General features: G+C 61.5%; 6 protein-coding genes across 7 annotated transcripts in view; 3 read left to right on the top strand and 3 right to left on the bottom strand.

Moving 5' to 3' along the window:
- The window catches only part of ABCF1 (ATP binding cassette subfamily F member 1), a 16,958-nt gene extending 13,805 nt beyond the window's left edge, over window positions 1–3,153 (bottom strand). Inside the window, exons 1-10 of the mRNA XM_074930437.1 lie at window positions 3,069–3,153; window positions 1,914–1,960; window positions 1,756–1,839; window positions 1,425–1,557; window positions 1,212–1,246; window positions 849–947; window positions 662–727; window positions 508–573; window positions 334–418; window positions 141–223 (exon numbers count right to left, since the gene is read on the bottom strand). Of these exons, the coding sequence (XP_074786538.1) occupies window positions 141–223; window positions 334–418; window positions 508–573; window positions 662–727; window positions 849–947; window positions 1,212–1,246; window positions 1,425–1,557; window positions 1,756–1,839; window positions 1,914–1,960; window positions 3,069–3,135 (765 nt within the window). The 5' untranslated portion in view covers window positions 3,136–3,153. The remainder of the gene's footprint in view (window positions 1–140; window positions 224–333; window positions 419–507; window positions 574–661; window positions 728–848; window positions 948–1,211; window positions 1,247–1,424; window positions 1,558–1,755; window positions 1,840–1,913; window positions 1,961–3,068) is intronic.
- Window positions 1–21,548, top strand: part of LOC141972579 (uncharacterized) — a 710,276-nt gene that overhangs the window by 239,781 nt on the left and 448,947 nt on the right. The window lies entirely within an intron of this gene.
- Window positions 1–21,548, bottom strand: part of LOC141972595 (uncharacterized) — a 366,186-nt gene that overhangs the window by 233,807 nt on the left and 110,831 nt on the right. The window lies entirely within an intron of this gene.
- On the top strand, window positions 3,762–10,680 carry GNL1 (G protein nucleolar 1 (putative)). The gene is made up of 12 exons (XM_074930513.1): window positions 3,762–3,837; window positions 3,931–4,054; window positions 4,139–4,269; window positions 5,231–5,418; window positions 5,531–5,602; window positions 5,708–5,912; window positions 6,013–6,108; window positions 6,295–6,474; window positions 7,235–7,413; window positions 7,517–7,664; window positions 10,170–10,310; window positions 10,456–10,680. The coding sequence occupies exons 1-12, from the start codon at window positions 3,762–3,764 to the stop codon at window positions 10,674–10,676; spliced, it is 1,761 nt and encodes a 586-aa protein (XP_074786614.1). The 3' UTR covers window positions 10,677–10,680.
- Window positions 9,758–13,309, bottom strand: RPP21 (ribonuclease P subunit p21). 2 transcript variants are annotated; one of them, XM_074930593.1, is made up of 5 exons: window positions 13,181–13,309; window positions 11,676–11,767; window positions 11,503–11,585; window positions 11,299–11,403; window positions 9,758–10,078 (listed from the first exon to the last, which is right to left on the bottom strand). In XM_074930593.1, the coding sequence occupies exons 1-5, from the start codon at window positions 13,235–13,237 to the stop codon at window positions 10,038–10,040; spliced, it is 378 nt and encodes a 125-aa protein (XP_074786694.1). In that variant the 5' UTR covers window positions 13,238–13,309; the 3' UTR covers window positions 9,758–10,037. The 2 variants fall into 2 exon arrangements, with proteins under 2 accessions (XP_074786694.1, XP_074786695.1); XM_074930594.1 differs by lacking the exon at window positions 9,758–10,078 and adding an exon at window positions 10,755–10,897.
- Window positions 13,362–21,524, top strand: LOC141972610 (E3 ubiquitin-protein ligase TRIM39-like). Its single transcript, XM_074930530.1, has 8 exons — window positions 13,362–13,468; window positions 14,603–16,183; window positions 17,622–17,717; window positions 17,805–18,035; window positions 18,629–18,651; window positions 18,765–18,886; window positions 19,051–20,153; window positions 21,351–21,524. The coding sequence occupies exons 2-7, from the start codon at window positions 15,770–15,772 to the stop codon at window positions 19,596–19,598; spliced, it is 1,434 nt and encodes a 477-aa protein (XP_074786631.1). The 5' UTR covers window positions 13,362–13,468; window positions 14,603–15,769; the 3' UTR covers window positions 19,599–20,153; window positions 21,351–21,524.

The following is a 21,548-nucleotide window of genomic DNA, read 5'->3' as shown; positions in this document are numbered from 1 at the left end:
CCACACCCCTCCCCCCCAAGCCACACCCCTCCCCCCAAGCCACACCCCCTCCACACCCAGCCACGCCCTTTCCACTAAACCCACGCCCCCTCCCCAACAAGCCACGCCCCTCTAGGACCAGGCCACGCCCACCGCCTCACCTGTTTCTTCATCTTTTTCTTCTCCTTCTTGCTGACGCGGGCGTCGGGCTCGGCCTTCCTCCCGTCCTCCTCCTCCTCCTCCTGCGACAAGGGACACGCCCCCCGCCCCCCCAGTGTCACCCCCAGGCATCCGGGAGGTGTCGTGTGTGTGTCCCCCCCCACCTCGTGTCCCCCCCCCATCCCAAGAGACTCACGGGCTCGTTGCCCTTCCGGGCCTCTTCGGCCTCATCATCCTCCTCGTCCTCTTCATCATCATCACGTAAAGCTGCAAATTTATTCTGGGGGGGGGGCGGAGACAGGAGTCAGCCACGCCCCCCCCCCCCCCCCCAATCTCCCCACGTGTTTGGGTTTGCCCCCCCCCCCCCACCTTCCCGCCTTTGGGTCGCGCCTCCTCATCGGAGCCTTCGGCCTCGTCCTCGCTGGCGGCTTTTCCCTGAGGGGTAAAAACAACGGGGTGACGCCTCTGAAATATTGGGGGGGCCCCCCCCAAAACCATGGGGCGCGCCCCCCCCCCCCTTCACCTGCCGTCTCCCCTTGGTCTTCTCGTTCTTGCGGCTCTTCTTCTTCTTCTCACCCTCCTCTTCCTCCTGCTCGGAATCATCGCAACGGGGGGGGGGGCGGGGACACACTCAAGCACCTGGGCGCCCCCCCCAAAAACAACACCCACGTTTTGGGGTGCCCCCATTTCCCCCCCCCCAAGCAGCCAACCTTGGTTTTGCCCTTGCCGGGCCGTGAGCCTTCGTCCCTCCTCTCCTCCTCCTCCTCCTCGCTCTGCTCCTGGCTCAGCGCCGCGAACACGTTGCCACCCTGGGATTGGGGACACCTTGGAGTTGGGCCTGGTGGTGGGGGGGGGGACCCCAAATTATTTCCTCCCCCCTCCTACCCCAAATTTCAGGAGGATCCCGGGTCGATCCATCCGCCCCCAAATTTATTTTTTTTTTCCCCCCTCAATCTCCTCCTTCCGCCGTTTTCCCGCTTCTCCCCGTTTTTAGGGGGTTGCTCCCTCCTCCAATTCCTCCCTCTCTGGATTTTGGGGTCCCTCCCTATTCGGGGCCCCCCCGATACACTCACCTTCCTCCTCCTCCCCCCTTTCCTGGGGGCCGGCGCTGCGGCGGGGGGGGGAGACAGAAACAACAAGGTTTAGCGAGAAACCATAGAGCTGCAAGTCAGCCACGGCCTAGAGCAGACCCAGGAGGACTGTGGACGCTCTAGCCCAGACAGACTCACTGCTCCTGGGGGGTAAGGGGGTGATAAAGGCCCCCCCCCCGATCCCACAGGACTCACCTTCCTCCTCCTCTTCCTCACTGCCAGCAGCTGCCAGCTCCTGCAGGCGCCGGCTAAGCTCCACCTCCTCGGGCTCAGGCTCCGCCCCCGGCCGCCGCCGCTCTTTCCGTCGGTCCCGCCTCCGCCGGGAAGCCTGGGGGGGGGGCGAATAAAAAGGGATAAAACCTCATTAACTCCTTTCTTAATTAGCCCTGCCATTACTCATCCCATCGTCTCCAAGCCCCGCCTCTTCCAGCGTCCGCCCCGCCAGCTTTAGCTCCACCCCTTTAGCCCCACCCAACTTAGCCCCACCCCCTGTGGCGACGCCCTCGTTAACTCGGCCCTAACGAACCTGTTGGGCCGACGCTTCCTTCTCCGGGGGGGGGTGAGCTTCAGCCGGCGCCGATTTCTCCTCCTCCGCCAGCTCCTCGAAAAACTGGGGGCAAAGGGCAGAGGTCAGGGGGGGCGGGGTTAGGCTCAGGGGTCAAAGGTCAGGGGTCAAGGGCTCACCGATTTCTTGCCTCGCCGGTCTTTCTTGCCCTTTTTCACCGGTTGGTCTGGGCGAGGGGGGGGGGAAGGGGTCTCAGCATCACCAAGGACCCCAGGTGTGTCCCCCCCCCCCCCCCGCATGGCCTGCAGCACCCAGGGGCCCCCCCAGTCCCAGCGCGCCCAACTCTGCCCCCCCCTCGACGCACCAAAACCCCCGAAAACGGTTAATTCCTCCCTAAAAAAAAAATATTAAACCCCTCACCCATAAGGTCAATGCCCCCCCCAAGGGATCCAGGCACACAGCTGCCCCCCCATCCCTCCACACACCCCAAAACCCCCCCAAAAAAATTAATTCCCCCCCAAAAAACCTTTTTAACCCCCCACCCCTACGGTTAATCCCCCCCCAGGAGATCCAGGCACCCGGCTGTACCCCCCCCCCCACCGCTCAACACACCCAAAACTCGACTAAAACGATTAATTTCCCCCCAAAAAACCTTTTTAGCCCGCCACCCATAAGGTTAATCCCCCCCCCAGGAAATCCAGGCACCCGGCTGCCCCCCCCCAAATCCCTCCACACACCCCAAAACCCCCCAAAACGATTAATTTCCCCCAAAAAAACTTTTTAACCCCCCACCCATAGGGTTAATCCCCCCCAGAGGGCCCAGGCACCCAGCTGCCCCCCCCCCAATCCCTCCACACACCCCAAAACCCCCCCCAAAAAATTAATTCCCCCCAAAAAAACCTTTTTAACCCCCCACCCCTACGGTTAATCCCCCCCTCAGGAGATCCAGGCAACCCATTGTACCCCCCCAAATCCCTCCACACACCCCAAAACCCCCCCAAAAAAATTAATTCCCCCCAAAAAAACCTTTTTAACCCCCCACCCCTACGGTTAATCCCCCCCAGGAGATCCAGGCACCCGGCTGCCCCCCCCCAATCCCTCCACACACCCCAAAACACCCCCAAAAGATTAACTCCCCCCCCCAAAAAAACCCTTTTTAACCCCCCACCCACAGGCCTAACCCCCCCCCCAGAGGGCCCAGGCCCCCCCAAAGGCCTCACTCCCTCCAGGGGACCCAGAGGTCCAGGCCCCTCCCCGTCTCCCCCCGACCCCCCCGGTGTTTTCTCCCGCCTCCCCCGCGGCCCCGGGGGGGGGTCCCGGGTCCGCGCCCTCACCCTGCCCCTCGCTCTCCCCCCGCCATTCCTCCTGCTTGGCCGCCGCCGGCCGCGCTGCCTTCGGCATGGCCGGGCGCCGCGTACTGCGCCTGCGCGGCCACAGAGATACGCCTAGAACGCCCTCTCCCCGCAGAATTCACGCGCTTCCGGTCCTCCACGTCTTTTGATTGGTTCGCTAAGCGACTCGTCCCGCCCATCGATCCTCGCAGGGGGGCGGGTTGGATTGGCGCCGCGTTCCTCTGAGGTCATTCTGCTCCCCATTGGCTTACGCGCTTTCGTCCCGCCCCCTCCCGCGGCACGTTGTTCTCCCATTGGTTTAGACGCGTTCTCCCCGCCCCCCTGTGGTAAATTGTTCCTTCATTGGTTTGGGCGTGTCCTTTCCGCCCCCTTCTGTAGTAAATTGGCCTTCCATTGGCTTAGACGTTCATCCCGCCTCCCTGTGGTAAATTATTCTCCCATTGGTTTAGACGCGCTCGTCCCGCCTCCCTGTGGTAAATTGTTCTCTCATTGGTTTAGACGCGCTCGTCCCGCCCCTCCCGCGGTAAATCGTTCTCCCATTGGCTCCCCGCTGGTCCTCTCCTTCCCCACAGCGTGATCTTCCCTCCTATTGGCTCCCCCTCCTCCCGCCTCTCCCCGCCTTCCTCTTCTCCTATTGGTGGCAGCCGGCCCCGCCCCGCCACGTGACGTCCCGTCATGCCCCGCAAGCGGCCGTTCAGCGCGAAGCGGAAGAAGCAGCAGCTGCGCGATCGGCGCGAACGGAAACGGGGCGGTGAGCGGGGGCTGGGCCCGGCGCCCCCGGAGCCTCCACCGGGAGAGGGCCCCGGCGGCCGGTCGCTCCCTGACCCTCCTTCTCCGCCCGTAGATGCCCCGGCAGGGCCGGACTCGGGCCCGGGCAGCCGCAGCGGGAGCCGGGAGCGAGGCAGCGATGCGGTTCCCGTTGAAACGGGAGATCCGGTTCCTCCTCCCCGCCGCTACGACCCCGGCAGGTACCCGGGGAGGGGAAGTTGGGAGGGAAGCGGGGTGGGTGAAGGGATCGCGGTGTTGTCTGTGAGGTTGCCGGTATCCCGTAGGTTCCGGTTGCAGCTGGGGGGGCCGCGGGCCGAGGCTTTGGCGCGGCGCCGGCGTCGGGCCCAGGAGGAGCTGCTGGAGCCGCTGCCTGAGACCGCCCTGGAGCTCGATCCTGACGCCATCTACGGCCCCGGTGAGGGGCTGATACCTCGGGGGGGGCGTTGAAGGGCTCGGGGGGGGGCGTTGAAGGGCTCGGGGGGGGGGGCGCGTTGAAGGGCTCGGGGGGGGGGGGCGCGTTGAAGGGCTCGGGGGGGGGGGGCGCGTTGAAGGGCTCGGGGGGGGGGGGCGCGTTGAAGGGCTCGGGGGGGGGGGCGCGTTGAAGGGCTCGGGGGGGGGGGCGCGTTGAAGGGCTCGGGGGGGGGGGCGCGTTGAAGGGCTCGGGGGGGGGGGCGCGTTGAAGGGCTCGGGGGGGGGGGGCGCGTTGAAGGGCTCGGGGGGGGGGGCGCGTTGAAGGGCTCGGGGGGGGGGGGCGCGTTGAAGGGCTCGGGGGGGGGGGCGCGTTGAAGGGCTCGGGGGGGGGGGCGCGTTGAAGGGCTCGGGGGGGGGGGCGCGTTGAAGGGCTCGGGGGGGGGGCGCGTTGAAGGGCTCGGGGGGGGGGCGCGTTGAAGGGCTGGGGGGGGGGGCGCGTTGAAGGGCTCGGGGGGGGGTGTTTAATTTGGGGGTTTTTAATGGATTTGGGGAGGGTTAATGGACTTGGGGGGGACTTAATGGGGTTACGGGGTTTAACGAACTTGGAGCAGAGAGAAAAATTAGAGAAAGTGGAGCGTGATTGTTTGGGGGGGGGGAAATTAAGCGCTGGGGGCTGTAGGTAGCAGTTAATGTAGGAGGTACTATGCTGGAAGAAGGCTTAATTAATCATTTTGGGGTAAATTGGTTTATAAGGGGGGGCTAGTAGTGGCTGAGGGGAGGTCGGGGGGGGGGCTAATTAACTATAAGGGGGGTGAAATGACCCTTGGGAGGGGACAAAGTGGTCCCAGGGAGGGGCAAATTCACCCTGAGGGGAGGAAAATCTCCCCCCGGGGGCAGCAAATCCACCCTGAGGGGAAAGAAATCCCCCCCCCGGGGCCGGTGGGACTGAGGCTGCTGGATACCAGGGCTGGATTTTCCCCGTCGCCCCCCCTGGAGTTTCGCCATGAGCCCGGAGGAGCTGCGGCTGCGGGAGGAGGCGGCTTTCAGCACCTTCCTCCGAGCCCTCCGGGGGGGCCAACACCCCGGGGGGGCCGAGGACGGGGGTCCCGATGATGACGGAGGGGACGTGGCCCCCTTTGAGCATAACCTGGAGGTGAGAAGGATCCCCAAGGGGATACCGGGGGGGGCGGGGGAGCGTTAAAGAATAAGGGGGTCACCAAGTCTTTAATTTCTCCCCCCCCCCCCCCCCCCCCCCCTCCACCAAGACGTGGCGGCAGCTCTGGCGGGTGCTGGAGATGTCCGACATCATCCTCATCATCACCGACGCCCGGCACCCCGTGAGTAGAGCGGAACGGGGGCCCCCGGTATCTGGGGTACAGCTGACCCCCCCCAGCTGTGTGTGTGTGTGTGTCCCCCCCCTTCACGTTGTGTCCCCTCCGCAGGCGTTAAACGTGCCGCCGGCGCTGGCCGCCCACGTGACGCGGGAGTTGGGGAAGGGCCTCATCCTCATCCTCAACAAAGTGGACTTGACCCCCCCCTCGGTGGCCACCGCCTGGAGCCACCTCCTGCGCCGCCGCTTCCCCGCCGCCCGCGTCGTCCCCTTCACCTCGGCCCCCCGACGCGGCCCCGCGCCCAGGAGGGACCCAGGTGTGCAAAACGGGGGGGGGGGGGTGACACAGAGGCACCCAAATGTCCTGACGCCTTTTCACCCGCTTTTTTTGTGGGTTTTTTTTTTTTTTTCTCGCAGGGGTGCAGCGGCGACAGAGGCGGGGGGGCGGCTGGAGCCGGGCTGTGGGACCCCGGCAGCTGCTGGAAGCTTGCGAAAGCATCGTGGGGGGCGAAGGTGAGCAGGGGAGGGGGCACCCATGGGTGCTGAGCGGGGTGGGGGGGGTGGGGGTGGGGGGGGGGAAATTCTGCTTCATTGGGCGCCCTGGGGGGTGTCGGAGGTGGTTTAGGGGGGACGCCAGGGCTGGGGGTGCTCCTCCACCCTGCCCCAGGGTGCTGGGTGTCACCCGCGGTGGGGTTGCAGTGGACCTGAGTGGCTGGCGAGCGCGGCTGGAGCGGGCGGAGGAGGAGGAAGAGCGGCAGCAGGAGGAAGAGGAGGCGGGGGCCGGCGGGGAGGAGGGGGACGAGGAAGACGACGGCACCGCGGTGCCCCCCCGGCAGTGGGAGCGGTACCGGCACGGAGTGCTGACCCTGGGCTGTGTCGGTGAGGGGCGGGGCTTAGGGCAGGGGGCGTGGCTGCAGGGAGGGGGTGTGGCTGCGGTAACTGGGTTTGACTGAAGGGGTGTGGCTTCATCCTGGGGTGTGGCTTCATCCTGGGGTGTGGCTTCATCCTGGGGTGTGGCTTCATCCTGGGGTGTGGCTTCATCCTGGGGTGTGGCTTCATCCTGGGGCGTGGCCAAATGGGGCGTGGCCAAATGGGGCGTGGCCAAATGGGGCGTGGCCAAATGGGGCGTGGCCAAATGGGGCGGGGCTTGGTGGGGCGGGGCTTGGTGGGGCCGGGCGGGGCTTGGTCAGGCCGGGTGCGGCCGGGCGGGGCTTGGTCAGGCCGGGTGCGGCCGGGCGGGGCTTGGTCAGGCCGGGTGCGGCCGGGCGGGGCTTGGTCAGGCCGGGTGCGGCCGGGTGGGGCGGGGCTTGGGCGGGGTGCGGCCGGGTGGGGCGGGGCTTGGTCGGGCGGGGTGCGGCCGGGTGGGGCGGGGCTTGGTCGGGCGGGGTGCGGCCGAGTGGGGCAGGGCTTGGGCGGGCGGGGCTTGGTCGGGCGGGGTGCGGCCGGATGGGGCGTGGCCTCATGCCAACCGGCTTAATCCAAAGCAGGCGTGAGCATGCGGTGTCCCAAGGTGGGCAGGGCTTATCGACACGTCCCCACCCCCCCACTTCAAACCGAGGCAAACAGACAGGTTACAGGAGGGGTGGGCGTGTCCCCCAGGCAGCAGGGGGCGTGTCCCAATCCTGTCCCCTCCCCTCAGGCCTCCCCAACGCCGGCAAGTCCTCGGTGCTGAACGCGCTGGTGGGCCGCGGCGCCGTGGGCGTGTCCCGCACCCCCGGCCACACCCGGTACTTCCAGACCCATTTCCTCACCCCCCGCGTGCGCCTCTGCGACTGCCCCGGCCTCGTCTTTCCCTCCCGCGCCCCCCCGGCCCTCCAGGTGGGTCCCCGATCCCATCCCTTCATTTTTTTTTTAAAAAAAAAAAAAATATTCGAATTTTTAAATTTTTAATTTTTTTTTTCTTTTTTTGCCCCCCCCGCAGGTGCTGGCGGGGGTTTACCCCATCTCGCAGCTGCAGGAGCCCTACTCGGCCGTGGGGTACTTGGCCGCCCGCCTCCCGTTGCCCCCCCTCCTCCAGCTGCGCCCCCCCAGCGCGCCTGCTGGCTGGACAGCCTGGGACATCTGCGAAGGTGCCGCCGGATTTGGGGCAAAATCGGGCGGAATCGGCGTCCGGGGCGCTCTGCGGGGGTCGGGGGCTCGGGGCGGCGTTCTGGGGGGGCGGGGGGGTGGAAAATGGTGTCTCAGGTGGGTTTTGGTGTGTCTGGGTGAGTTGGAAGTACTTCTCGGTGCTGGGGGGGGGTTTAGGGCTGGGCTTAAGGGCTTTGGGGCTGGGCTTAAGGGCTTTGGGGCTGGGCTTAAGGGCTTTGGGGCTGGGCTTAAGGGTTTTGGGGCTGGGCTTAAGGGTTTTGGGGCTGGGCTTAAGGGTTTTGGGGCTGGGCTTAAGGGTTTTGGGGCTGGGCTTAAGGGCTTTGGGGCTGGGCTTAAGGGCTTTGGGGCTGGGCTTAAGGGCTTTGGGGCTGGGCTTAAGGGCTTTGGGGCTGGGCTTAAGGGCTTTGGGGCTGGGCTTAAGGGCTTTGGGGCTGGGCTTAAGGGTTTTGGGGCTGGGCTTAAGGGCTTTGGGGCTGGGCTTAAGGGCTTTGGGGCTGGGCTTAAGGGCTTTGGGGCTGGGCTTAAGGGCTTTGGGGCTGGGCTTAAGGGCTTTGGGGCTGGGCTTAAGGGCTTTGGGGCTGGGCTTAAGGGCTTTGGGGCTGGGCTTAAGGGCTTTGGGGCTGGGCTTAAGGGCTTTGGGGCTGGGCTTAAGGGTTTTTTATTCCTGAGTTAGTTTGCTTTTTTTTTTTTTTTTTTTTGAGTGCTGGTTTGGGTTTTCCCTGAGCTGGTTTGGGTTAGTTTGTTTTTTTTCCCTGAGCTGGTTTGGGTTAGTTTGGTTTTTTCCCTGAGCTGGTTTGGGTTAGTTTGTTTTTTTCCCTGAGCTGGTTTGGGTTAGTTTGGTTTTTTCCCTGAGCTGGTTTGGGTTAGTTTGGTTTTTTCCCTGAGCTGGTTTGGGTTAGTTTGTTTTTTTCCCTGAGCTGGTTTGGGTTAGTTTGTTTTTTTCCCTGAGCTGGTTTGGGTTAGTTTCTTTTCCCCTGCTGGTTTGTTTTTGGGTTTTTTTTTTTTTTTCTCCAGTGCTGGTTTGGGGTTTTTTTCCTGAGCTGTTTGGGTTTTTGGTTTTTTCTTTTCCTGAGCTGGTTTTGGGTTTTTTATTCCTGAGAGCTGGTCTGGGTTTTTTTTTTTTTCCAGTGCTGTTTTGTTTGGGTTTTTTTTCCTGAGCTGGTTTGGGTTTGGTTTTTTTTTTTTTCCTGAGCTGGTTTGGGTTTGTTTTTTTTTTTTTCCTGAGCTGGTTTGGGTTTGGTTTTTTTTTTTTTCCTGAGCTGGTTTGGGTTGGTTTTTTTTTTTTTCCTGAGCTGGTTTGGGTTGGTTTTTTTTTTTTACCTGAGCTGGTTTGTCTTTTTTTTTTTTTTCCTCCAGGGCTGGTTTGGGGTTTTTTCCCTGAGCTGGTTTGGGTTGTTTGTTTTCTTTTTTTTTTTTTCCTGTGCTGGTTTGGTTTGGTTTTTTTTTTCTCCAGTGCTGGTTTGTTTGTTTTGGGTTTTTTTTTCCTGAGCTGGTTTGGGGTTTTTTTTTCTCCAGTGCTGGTTTGGGGTTTGTTTTTTTTTTCTCTAGTGCTGGTTTTTTTTTTTTTTTTCCCAGTGCTGGTTTGGGTTTTGTTTTTTTTTTCTCCAGTGCTGGTTTGGGTTTTGTTTTTTTTTTCTCCAGTGCTGGTTTGGGTTTTGTTTTTTTTTCTCCAGTGCTAGTTTGGGGTTTGTTTTTTTTTCTCTAGTGCTGGTTTGGGGTTTGTTTTTTTTTCTCTAGTGCTGGTTTGGGGTTTTTTTTTCCCAGTGCTGGTTTGGGGTTTGTTTTTTTTTTTCCCAGTGCTGGTTTGGTTTGTTGTGTTTTTGTCTTTTTTTTTTTTCCCAGTGCTGGTTTGGGGTTTGGTTTTTTTTTTTTTCCCAGTGCTGGATTGGGTGGGTTTTGTCAGTGCTGATAATTTTTTGTCAGTGCTGATAATTTTCAGCCCCTTCTAGCGAACGGGGTCGCTTTCCTCTGGAAGGGAACTAAGAAAATTGTGCGGAAAAGAGGCGAAGCCTCCTCTGATAAAAAAAAATTTGCATTTGGCTTAGTTTAGGGGAATTAATAATTATTATTTGGGGGGGGGGGGGAGCTGGAGCAAACTGGCTGGAAACCACAGGGAGGGATAAAACCCGGGCGGGAGCTCCGGCTGCCCTCTGTGATCTCTTCAATTTTGGGGAGGTGACACGCGTGAAACTCCTCACTAAAAAAGTTAAAAACCACCAGAAAAGGCTCAGGGCGGGGTGGGGGGAGTCCCCGGGATCCCTGGGGGGGGTTGACGAGTCGGGCTGAGCCAGCGCTGAGGGATCTGGGGGAGTTGGGAAGGGTCAATGTTGAGTTGACGGTTGACTGGAGGATCTTCAAGAGCTTTTCCAACCCCGATGCTTCTCCGATTGTGATTCTGTAAAACCGGGTTTATTTTTTTTTCTCGTTAATGTTTTTATTGTGGGGTGGTTTTTGGTAGTTTTTTTTTTTTTTTAATTTTTCTTCAGCGTGGGCAGAAAAACGAGGGTACAAGACAGCCAAAGCAGCTCGGAACGACGTGTACCGGGCGGCCAACAGCATCCTGAGGTTGGCGGCCGAGGGGCGACTGCGCCTCTGCCTGCGCCCCCCCGGCTACGCGGCGCAGAAGGGTGAGCGTCCCCCCCCTAAAAAAACACCCAAATTCCCCCCAAAAAAAAACTTCCTCGGGGAAGCCGGGCGGATGAGGATGGATTCGGGAGGTGGGGGGGGTGTCTCTTGGCTTATTATGGGCTGGGTGTGTCCCCCCGATTTTAGATTTGTGGGAGCAGCACCCCGAAACGGCGGCGCTGGCGGCGCTGCAGGAGCTGGGGGGGGACCCAAGCGCCCGCGGTTCCGCCCCCCCCGGGGAGGGGACGAGCTCTGAGGAAGAGGAGGAAGAGTGTGACAGCGCTGAGGAGGCGGAGCCTGGGGAGGCCACGCCTCTTCCCAGCACTGCGCCCAATCCCTTTGCTCTGCTGGGAGAGGATGAGTGTTAGCCCCGCCCCCTTCGGGGGGGTGGAGCCAATCGGGGAGGGGGGCGGGATCGGGCCTCGTAGCGTGACACTAATACCATATATGGAATAAAGGGAGGTTTATTTCTGCAGCTGGTGTTGTCTGATTGGTTAGAGGGGGCTTCTGCGGGGACCAATCGGAGGCCGCGTCGCTGCTCTGTTGCCGGGTAGGGTTTATGCTGGGGTGGCGTCCGGAGGGGTGGAGCCTGGGGGAGTGATGTCATAGCACTGCCCTGATGGCCCCTCCCCCTGTATTTAGCTCCACCCACCTCTACCCGTATAAGGATTTCGCCCCACCCACTTTCATCCTCTTAATTAGCCGCATGGGCTTGGTACCAGCAGTTTTGATTGACAACATGCTTCGGGTGAGTCCCACCCACTGACCAGATCGGCCCCGCCCACTACCCTTAGTCCCACCTCCCTCTGCATTGGCCCTGCCCACCACCTTTAGTACCACCCCCCAATTGGCCCCACCCACCACCTTTAACCCCCCTGATTGGCCCCACACGCTGAGTTAGCCCCACCCACCCTCTAGATTAGCCCCACCCTCAACCTTTACCCCCTAGCCCCGCCCCCCTCTGCCCTCAAGCCCCGCCCCTTCACTAACCAGTGGGCGTGTCTTGCCGCAGTGGGCGGAGCTCCCTCTCACACAGGTACCTCCGGTGACGGCCGCAGCTCCGGCACCGCAGCACGACCCGGGGCTGCCCCCCCCCTGCCAGAGAGACCCCAACATCCACCTCAGACCCTTCCCAACACCCCGGGGGGGTCACACCGACCCCCCCAACCCCCCCTAAACCCCCCCAAAACCCACCTCTGACCCGCAGGCACCCCCCGGCCCCGGGCAGCAACAGGGAGCAGCAGCGGCGGCACATGAGGCGTTTCACAGAGGGAGCCCTGGGGGGGGGACACGCACGCGTTGGAGGGGGGGGGTCAGCGCCTTCCCACGCTGTGGGGGGCCCCCCCCAAACCCCCCCCGTTGCTCACATGCGCAGGACGAGGCGGCGGGCGGCCCCGCGTTGGGTGCTGCAGTAGAACCGGGCCAGGGCGGGGCTGTGGGGGAGCACCCAGTGGGCGGCCTGGGGGGGGGGGGGGGCGACATAAAGCTGCAGCCCCCCCCCCCATTTTTTTGTTGCCCCACAGCCCCGCCCTCTTTTCTTTTACCCCCCTTATGCTGCCCCACAGTCCTTCTAGACACCCATAGCCCCCCCCTGCCAGACTCCTTGTGCCCCCCTTCAACCCCATCGATGCCCCCCCCGAACCCCAATATTCCCCCCCCCCAAGGACCCTCCTGGATTCCCATAGGTCCCCTCAGGTCCACCTCTAGCCCCCCCTAACCCCCCCTGGATCCCCGATTGGCCCCCTCAGACCCCCATAGCCCCTCCCAGACCCACATAAATCTCCCCTAACCCCCCCATAGCCCCTTTGGGACCCCCATAAGCCCCCCCATACCCCCCCTAGAGCTCTATATCCCCCCCAGGACCCCCACAAACCCCCCAGGCATGCCCATAACCTCCACAGGACCCCACTGTAACCCCCCCAGGACCCCCACAGACCCCCCAGGCATGCCCGTATCCCCCCCAGGACCCTCAGGCCCCCCCTAGAGCCCCTCCAGGATCACCATAGGCCCCCCCATAAGCCCCCTAGAGCCTCTATAGCCTCACCTGGACACCCATACCCCCCCCCCCAGGCCCCCCCATAACCCCCTTAGAGCCCCTATATCCCCCTCAGGACCTTCACGGCCCCCCTAGAGCCCCTCTCAGACCCCCATAACCCCCCTAGAGCCCCTCCTGATCCCCAAAAGCCCCCCCCATAACACCCCTAGAGCCCCTCTATCCCCCTCAGGACCCTCATGATCCCCATAGGCCCCCCCCCAGGCTGCCCATAACCCCCCTAGAACCCCTCCTGGACCCCCATAGCTCCCACCATAACACCCCTTAGAGCCCCTATGTCTGCCTAGAGGGCCCCCCAGGACCTCCATAACCCCCCCTAGAGGCCCCCACAGGACCCCCATAACCCCCCCTAGAGCCCCTATATCCCTCCCAGGACCCTCACGGCCCCCCTAGAAGCCCCCCAGGACCCCCATAACTCCCCCTAGAGCCCCTATATCCCCCCCAGGACCGTCATGACCCCCATAACCCCCCCTAGAGACCCTATGCCCCCCTAGAGGCCCCCCAGGACCCCCATAACCCCCCCTAGAGCCCCTATATCCCTCCCAGGACCCTCATGCCCCCCCCAGGACCCCCATAACCCCTCCTAGAGCCCCTATATCCCCCCCAGGACCCTCATGACCCCCCTAGAGGCCCCCCCAGACCCCCATAGACCCCCCAGGACCCCCATAACCCCCCCTAGAGCCCCTATATCCCTCCCAGGACCCTCATGGCCCCCCCAGGACCCCCATAACCCCCCCTAGAGCCCCTATAGCCCCTCCCAGGCCCCCCCCTAACCCTCCTGGCCCCCCCTCAAAGCCCCCCCCTATCCCCCCGCCCCACCTGGAAGAGGAAGTTGAGCCTCTGCAGCGCCTCCCGGTCCCGCACCGGCGCCGCCATCGCGGTCCCGATTGGCCGCGCCCCATCCGGGTGGGCGGAGCCGGCGCTTTCCCATTGGCCGGAACTCGCGTCGAGGGTGAGGGCGGGATGCAAGGACGCCCCGCCCCTTTCCCCGTCCAATACGGGCGGGGTGGGGGCTCCCCGCCGCGTCTAGCGGCTGCGTGATGTCACTTCCGGCTCGGGAATTAGACGTCACTTCCGGCTCTGGGCCCGGCGCAGCGGAGAACGGCGGTGAGTAGCCGGGGGGGTGGCTGGGACCCCCCCTTCCTTCCCCTATAGGGACCCCTATAGAGACCCCGCTAGAGGGGCCCAGGCACGGCCCCTCCCCGAGGGCCGGCGCCTATAGGGACCCCTATAGCGAGCCGGGACCGCCCACCCCATAAGGCCCCACCCTATAGGGCCCCTGGAGCGGCGCCGTTCTATAGGGTGTTCCCTCTGCGCCCCCTTTTTTATAGGGGATCCCCTATAGGGACCCAGGGGCTCCCACTCCCTAACGCCTGTCCTCTCTGTGCCCCCTTTTCTATAGGGGATCCCCTATAGGGACCCAGGGGCTCCCCCTCCCTAACGCCTGTCCCCTCTGCGCCCCCTTTTCTATAGGGGATCCCCTATAGGGACCCAGGGGCTCCCCCTCCCTAACGCCTGTCCCCTCTGCGCCCCCTTTTCTATAGGGGATCCGCTATAGGGACCCAGGGGCTCCCCCTCCCTAACACCTGTCCCCTCTGCGCCCCCTTTTCTATAGGGGATCCCCTATAGGGACCCAGGGGCTCCCCCTCCCTAACGCCTGTCCCTTCTGCGCCCCCTTTTCTATAGGGGATCCCCTATAGGGACCCAGGGGCTCCCCCTCCCTAACGCCTGTCCCCTCTGCGCCCCCTTTTCTATAGGGGATCCCCTATAGGGACCCAGGGGCTCCCCCTCCCTAACGCCTGTCCCCTCTGCGCCCCCTTTTCTATAGGGGATCCCCTATAGGGACCCAGGGGCTCCCCCTCCCTAACGCCTGTCCCCTCTGCGCCCCCTTTTCTATAGGGGATCCCCTATAGGGACCCAGGGGCTCCCCCTCCCTAACGCCTGTCCCCTCTGCGCCCCCTTTTCTATAGGGGATCCCCTATAGGGACCCAGGGGCTCCCCCTCCCTAACGCCTGTCCCCTCTGCGCCCCCTTTTCTATAGGGGATCCGCTATAGGGACCCAGGGGCTCCCCCTCCCTAACGCCTGTCCCCTCTGCACCCCCTTTTCTATAGGGGCTCCCACTGCGGCCCCAAAAAGCCCCAAAATAACCCCAAAACAGCCCCATGGTCACTGCGGCACCTCCCGCCCCCGGCAGCCTGTTATTGTTTTAACTGAATTGAGCCAATTTCCCCCCAAAAAAGAGCACAGGGAAACCCCGCCGGCACCTCAGCAGCGCTTCCCGCCAAAATGATGCAGACGCTTTGACGGAATCGAGCTGATTTCTCCCCAAAACTGCTTCCGACCTGCGCCGGCACCCCAGCATCGCACGAAAATGACATCATCACCTTGACGGAATTGAGCTGTTTTCACCCCAAAATCTCTCGGAACCTACGCCATCGCTTCAGCACCGCTCCCCATCGAAAACCATGTCATGACTTTAACGGAATCGAGCTGTTTTCTCCCCAAAACTGCTTTGAACCTGTGCTGTCACCTTGGCATCACTTCCCATTATCACCTTGACGGAATTGAGCTGTTTTCACCCCAAAACTGCTTTGAACCTGCGCCATTGCCTCATTACAACTTCCCATCTAAAACCCCGTCATCACCTTGACGGAATTGAGCTTTTTTCACCCCAAAACCTCTTGGAATTTGCGCCATCGCCTCAGCACCGCTCCCCATCTAAAAACCACATCATCCCCTTGACGGAATTGAGCTTTTTTCACCCCAAAACCTCTTGGAATTTGCGCCATCGCCTCAGCACCGCTCCCCATCTAAAAATCACGTCATCCCCTTGACGGAATTGAGCTTTTTTCACCCCAAAACCTCTTGGAATTTGTGCCATCGCCTCAGCACCGCTCCCCATCTAAAAATCACGTCATCCCCTTGACGGAATTGAGCTTTTTTCACCCCAAAACCTCTTGGAATTTGCGCCATCGCCTCAGCACCGCTCCCCATCTAAAAATCACATCATCCCCTTGACGGAATTGAGCTTTTTTCACCCCAAAACCTCTTGGAATTTGCGCCATCGCCTCAGCACCGCTCCCCATCTAAAAACCACATCATCCCCTTGACAGAATTGAGCTTTTTTCACCCCAAAACCTCCTGGAATTTGCGCCATCGCCTCAGCACCGCTCCCCATCTAAAAACCACGTCGTCCCCTTGACGGAATTGAGCTGTTTTCTCCCCAAAACCACATCGCCTCACCGCGCCATCCCATTTTTCCTAAAAAACCCCTTCATCTCCTTAACGCATTTAAACCTTTTCTCACACACACCCCCAAAAATAGAAAAAAAACCAAACAAACATCCTCACCCCCCCCGCCCCGAGCCCCCGACCGCCTTTTTCCCGCCAAATTCCGAGAAGACAACATGGCCGACCCCTTGGAGACGCTGCGGGTGGAAGCCAGCTGCTCCGTTTGCCTCGAATACCTCCAAGACCCCGTCATCATCGAGTGCGGCCACAACTTCTGCCGCCGCTGCATCACCCGCTGGTGGGCCGAGCTGGCCCGTGACTTCCCCTGCCCCGTTTGCCGCAAAACCTCCCGCCATCGCGCCCTCCGCCCCAACCGCCAGCTCGGCAACATGGTGGAAGCCGCCCGCCAGCTTCGCGGCGCCAAACGTAAAGCCCGAGGGGAGGAGGAGAGCCGGTGCCAAGCTCACGGCCAAGCTTTGGCTCGTTTCTGTCGTGAGGATCAAGCCCCCGTTTGCCTCCTCTGCGAGATCTCCCACGCCCACCGCGCTCACGCCCTCGTCTCCCTCGACGACGCGGCCCTCGAGTACAAGGTTGGGGTGGGGGAGTTAAAAAAAAAAAAAAAAAAAAACAACAAAAAAAAACATTTTAGGGTGCTAACGGGTTGGTTTCGGGCCCGAATTTCAACCCTTGGGGATGGTTTTGGAAAGGGTTTGGGCTGTGATTAGTCTCTCACTCTGGTTTCAGCGCCAGATTTTTCCCCAAAAGCAAATTTGGGGGTGGGGGGGGGGGGGGTTTGGATGTGGTTTGTCCCCATTTTCAGCCCCTGAACGTGGGATTTAGCCCCAAATTCTTTCCCTGAGGCTGTTTGTGGAGGGAATTCGGGCACCGTCTTGTCCCTGGGTTCATTTTCAACCCCAAACCCTCTTCCTGAGACCCTTTGTGAAAAGAATTTGGGCGCCGTCGCGTCCCTGTGTCCATTTTCAGTCCCAAACTCTCTTCCTGAGACAATTTCCGGGGGGAATTTGGGCACCATCTTCTTCCTTTCTCTGTTTTTAGCCTGAAATCCTCTCCCTGAGGGTGTTTGTGGAGGAAATTTGGGCGCCGTCTCGTCCCTGTGTCCATTTTCAGTCCCAAACTCTCTTCCTGAGACCGTTTGTGAAGAGAATTTGGGCACCGTCTTGTCCTTATCTCTGTTTTTAGCCCCAAACCCTCTCCCTGAGGCTGCTTCTGGAGGACTTCAGGGACAGAGAATTTAGGGATAGGGGAAGGATTCGGGGAGAGAGGAGGGATTCGGGGAGAGAGGAAGGATTCAGGGAGAGAGGAAGGATTCGGGGAGAGAGGAGGGATTCGGGGATACAGGAGGGATTCAGGGATACAGGAGGGATTCGGGGAGAGAGGAGGGATTCGGGGAGAGAGGAGGGATTCAGGGATACAGGAGGGATTCGGGGAGAGAGGAAGGATTCGGGGAGAGAGGAAGGATTCGGGGAGAGAGGAGGGATTCGGGGAGAGAGGAAGGATTCGGGGAGAGAGGAAGGATTCGGGGAGAGAGGAGGGATTCGGGGAGAGAGGAGGGATTCGGGGAGAGAGGAAGGATTCGGGGAGAGAGGAAGGATTCGGGGAGAGAGGAAGGATTCGGGGAGAGAGGAGGGATTCGGGGAGAGAGGAAGGATTCGGGGAGAGAGGAAGGATTCGGGGAGAGAGGAAGGATTCGGGGAGAGAGGAAGGATTCGGGGAGAGAGGAGGGATTCGGGGAGAGAGGAAGGATTCGGGGAGAGAGGAGGGATTCGGGGAGAGAGGAGGGATTCGGGGAGAGAGGAGGGATTCAGATCCAAAGGAAGGATTTGGGGTCAGAAGAAGGGTTTGGGAATGGGGGAGGGATTTGGGGCCGGAGGAAGGACTCGGGGCAGGGGGAGGGATTCGGGGCAGAGGGCTCCCATCCCGTTGCCCACCCTCCTCTCCCCCATCCCGTTGCCCACCCTCCTCTCCCCCATCCCGTTGCCCACCCTCCTCCTCTCCCCCATCCCGCAGGAGAAGCTGCAGCGCTGCCTGGAGCCCCTGGAGCGGAAGCTGGAGGCGGTCGCCGGCTGCCGAGCGCGGGAGGAGAAAAAACCCAGCGAGCTGAAGGTAAGTGAACGGGGCCAGGGGGGCTACCAGGGTGGGTGGGGGGGATCCCCAGGAGTGCCAGCGCTCAGCAGAGCTTTATCCCGGCAGAGGAAGGTGGCCCTGCGTCGGGAACGCATCGCTCGGGAGTTCGAGGAGCTTCACCAGCTGCTGGAGGAAGAGGAGCGGCTGCTGCTGCGGCGCTTGGAGGAGGAAGAGCGGGAGATCCTGCAGCGGGTCCAGGCCAACCTGGCGCGGCTCGGGGAGCAGCGGCGAGTCCTGGCCGCGCTGGTGGCCGAGCTGGAGGAGAAGTGTCTGCAGTCGGGGGCTGAGATGCTCAAGGTTTGGGGGGGGAATTGGGTTTGGGGGGACCGGAACGGCTCCAGGGTGGGATTAGTTTGGGAGTGGGGTCGTCAGGGGTCAGGTTTGGGGGACAGGATGGGTTTGGGGGCTCCAAAACTGGGATTAGTTTGGGAGTGGGGTCGTCAGGGGTCAGGTTTGGGGGACAGGATGGGTTTGGGGGCTCCAAAACTGGGATTAGTTTGGGAGTGGGGTCGTCAGGGGTCAGGTTTGGGGGACAGGATGGGTTTGGGGGCTCCAAAACTGGGATTAGTTTGGGAGTGGGGTCGTCAGGGGTCAGGTTTGGGGGACAGGATGGGTTTGGGGGCTCCAAAACTGGGATTAGTTTGGGAGTGGGGTCGTCAGGGGTCAGGTTTGGGGGACAGGATGGGTTTGGGGGCTCCAAAACTGGGATTAGTTTGGGAGTGGGTCACCAGGGATCAGATTTGGGGGACAGGATGGGTTTGGGGGTGGGATGCCCAGGAATGGGATTGGTTTGGGGGGACAGGATCACACCCAGAGATCGACTTTGAGGAGGGATCTAGCACACCTAACCCCCTTTTTCCCCCCTTTTTCCCCCGTCTCCCCCATGCCAGGACATCAAGGACACCCTGGCCAGGTAAGAACCTCCCCAGCCCGCCCCATTTTGGGGCAGAAAAGCAAAATTCCGAGTTGGACAGTGGTGGGGGACACCCCACGTTCACCCCACCGTTATCCCGGCACTGCCGGCAGGTGCGAGGCAGCGGCAGCACCTCTGGAAGAACCGATTTCCATCCCCATCGAGCTGGAAAAAAACTTCGGCAGTTTCCCCCGACAATATTTCACCCTCCGAAAAATCACCCGGCGCCTCATCGGTGAGGAAAAAAAAAAAAATGATTCCGAAAATTACCAAAAAAAAATTGAATTACGCCGCAACCAAGACTCCCCAACTTCCCCACTGGTTTTTTTTGTTTTTTTTTTTTTTAAATCCTTTTGATTTATATATTTATTTTTTTTTTCCCTTTTTTTTGAACTCCAGGTGAGGTGACGTTAGATCCCGACACGGCTCATCCCAACTTGGTTTTATCAGAAGATCGGAAAAGCGTTCGCTTCGTCGACGTGCGCCCGCGGGATTTACCCGACACCCCGCGACGTTTCACCATTTACCCCTGCGTTTTAGGGGCTCAGGGTTTTACCTCCGGGCGTCATTATTGGGAGGTAGAAGTAGGAGATAAAACTCACTGGGCTCTCGGCGTTTGTAAAGATTCCGTCAGTCGAAAAGGCGAATTAACCCCGTTACCGGAGACGGGATATTGGCGCGTGAGGCTTTGGAACGGAGATAAATACGCGGCCACCACGACTCCTTTCACCCCTTTGACGCTGCGGGTCAAACCCAAACGCGTCGGGGTTTTTGTGGACTACGAAGCGGGGCAGGTGGCTTTTTATAACGTCACCGATCGGTCCCATATTTACACTTTCAACGATACTTTCACCGAAAAAATTTGGCCGCTTTTTTATCCCGGGATTCGCGCCGGAAGAAAAAACGCGGCGCCTCTGGTGATCCGATCGCCGACGGATTGGGAGTGAGGGAAGGAAAAGTTTTTTGGATTTTTTCACAACCGGCGATCCGGCACCGCCGGGGTTTGGCTTCCCGGTGGCTGACGCTGGCTGGGGTCCTCCAGGCCCCCCCCCCCCGCCCCCCCCCCCAGGATTTGGCCCCCCAACCCCTCAGGATTTGGCTCTCCAGCATCTTGGCACCACTGGGATTTGATTTTCCAGCCCCCCCCCCAGGATTTGGCTCTCCAAAAAAAACCAGGACTGGGCTCCCCAACATCTTGGCACCCCCCGGATTTGACTCTCCGGCCCCCCCGGATTTGACTCTCCGGCCCCCCCAGGATTTGACTCTCCGGACCCCCCCAGGATTTGACTCTCCACCCCCCCAGGATTTGACTCTCCGGCCCCCCCAGGATTTGACTCTCCACCCCCCCAGGATTTGACTCTCCGACCCCCCCAGGATTTGACTCTCCGACCCCCCCAGGATTTGACTCTCCGGCCCCCCCAGGATTTGACTCTCCGGCCCCCCCAGGATTTGGCCCCCCCAGGATTTGGCCCCCAGCCCCGGCCCAGCAGCAGCACGTGGCGGTAGGTGGAGGCATGTGTCCCCCCCCCGCGGTGTCCCCACGTCTGTCCCCTGTCCGGGTGTCCCTCTGTCCCGTCGTGTGTCCCCGTGTCCCTCCACGTCCCCATGTTTGTCCGTGTGTCCCCACGTCCCTCCGTGTGTCTGTGTCCCCGTGTCCATGTCCCCGTGTCCCTCTGTGCGTCCCCGTGTCCGTGTGTCCCTCCATGTCCCTCTGTGTGTCCCCATGTCCGTGTGTCCCTCCCTCTGTGTCCCCATGTCCCTCCATGTCTGTGTGTCCCCATGTCTGTGTGTCCCCGTGTCCGTGTGTCCCTCGATGTGTCCCTCCATGTCTGTGTGTCCCCGTGTCTCTCTGTCCCTCCATGTCCCTCTGTGTGTCCCCATGTCCGTGTGTCCCTCCCTCTGTGTCCCCATGTCCGTGTGTCCCTCCCTCTGTGTCCCCATGTCCGTGTGTCCCTCCGTGTCCCTCTGTGTGTCCCCATGTCCCTCCATGTCTGTGTGTCCCCGTGTCCATGTGTCCCTCCACGTTCTGTGTCCCCATGTCCCTGTGTCCCTCCATGTCCCTCTATGTGTCCCCATGTCCATCCATGTCTGTGTGTCCCTCCATGTCCCTCTGTGTGTCCCTCCACGTTCTGTGTGTCCCTGTGTCCATCCGTGTCCCTCTGTGTGTCCCCATGTCTGTGCGTCCCCGTGTCCGTGTGTCCCTCCATGTGTCCCTATGTCCGTGTGTCCCTCCACGTTCTGTGTGTCCCCATGTCCCTGTGTCCCTCCATGTCCCTCTGTGTCCATGTCCGTGTGTCCCTCCATGTCCGTGTGTCCCTCCGTGTCCCTCCGTGTCCCTCCGTGTCCCTCCGTGTCCCTCCGTGTCCCTCCGTGTCCCTCCGTGTCCCTCCGTGTGTCCCTCCGTGTGTCCCCATGTCCCTCCATGTCCGTGTGTCCCTCCATGTCCCGACATCCCTCACGTCCCCACCTCCCTCCCCGTCCCCACATCCACGCGTGTCCCTCCCTCCCCAGGGCCCTCCCCACACGCCTCGCACACGCCTCGCACACGCCTCGCACACGCCTCCCACACGCCTCCCACACGCCATGGCGCCCTCGGGGCTACCGGAACGGGGCCCGCTGGCCCTTTTGGCTCGGGAAACTTCATGTTGGGCTTGTGGCCAACCTCTCCTGGACCCCGTTCTCTTGGCCTGTAACCACAGCTGCTGCCGGCGCTGCCTGCCCGCCGCCCGGCCGGGCGCTGCCGTCCCCTGCCCGCGGTGCCGCCTGCCCTGCGCCCCGCGCCGCCTCCGCACCCCCGTGGCCTTGGCCGTCGAGAGCCGAATCGCCCAGCGCCTCGCTCGGGGAGCCCCCGGCCCCCCCCGGCGCCCGCAGCGCTGCAGGTAAAACCCCCCCGAGGG

The sequence above is a fragment of the Athene noctua genome, chromosome 34 (assembly GCF_965140245.1).
Source record: "Athene noctua chromosome 34, bAthNoc1.hap1.1, whole genome shotgun sequence".
In the NCBI taxonomy this organism is placed as follows: Eukaryota; Metazoa; Chordata; class Aves; order Strigiformes; family Strigidae; genus Athene; species Athene noctua.
Note: the sequence above shows the minus strand (reverse complement) of the source record. Positions and strands in the feature narration are given on the sequence as shown.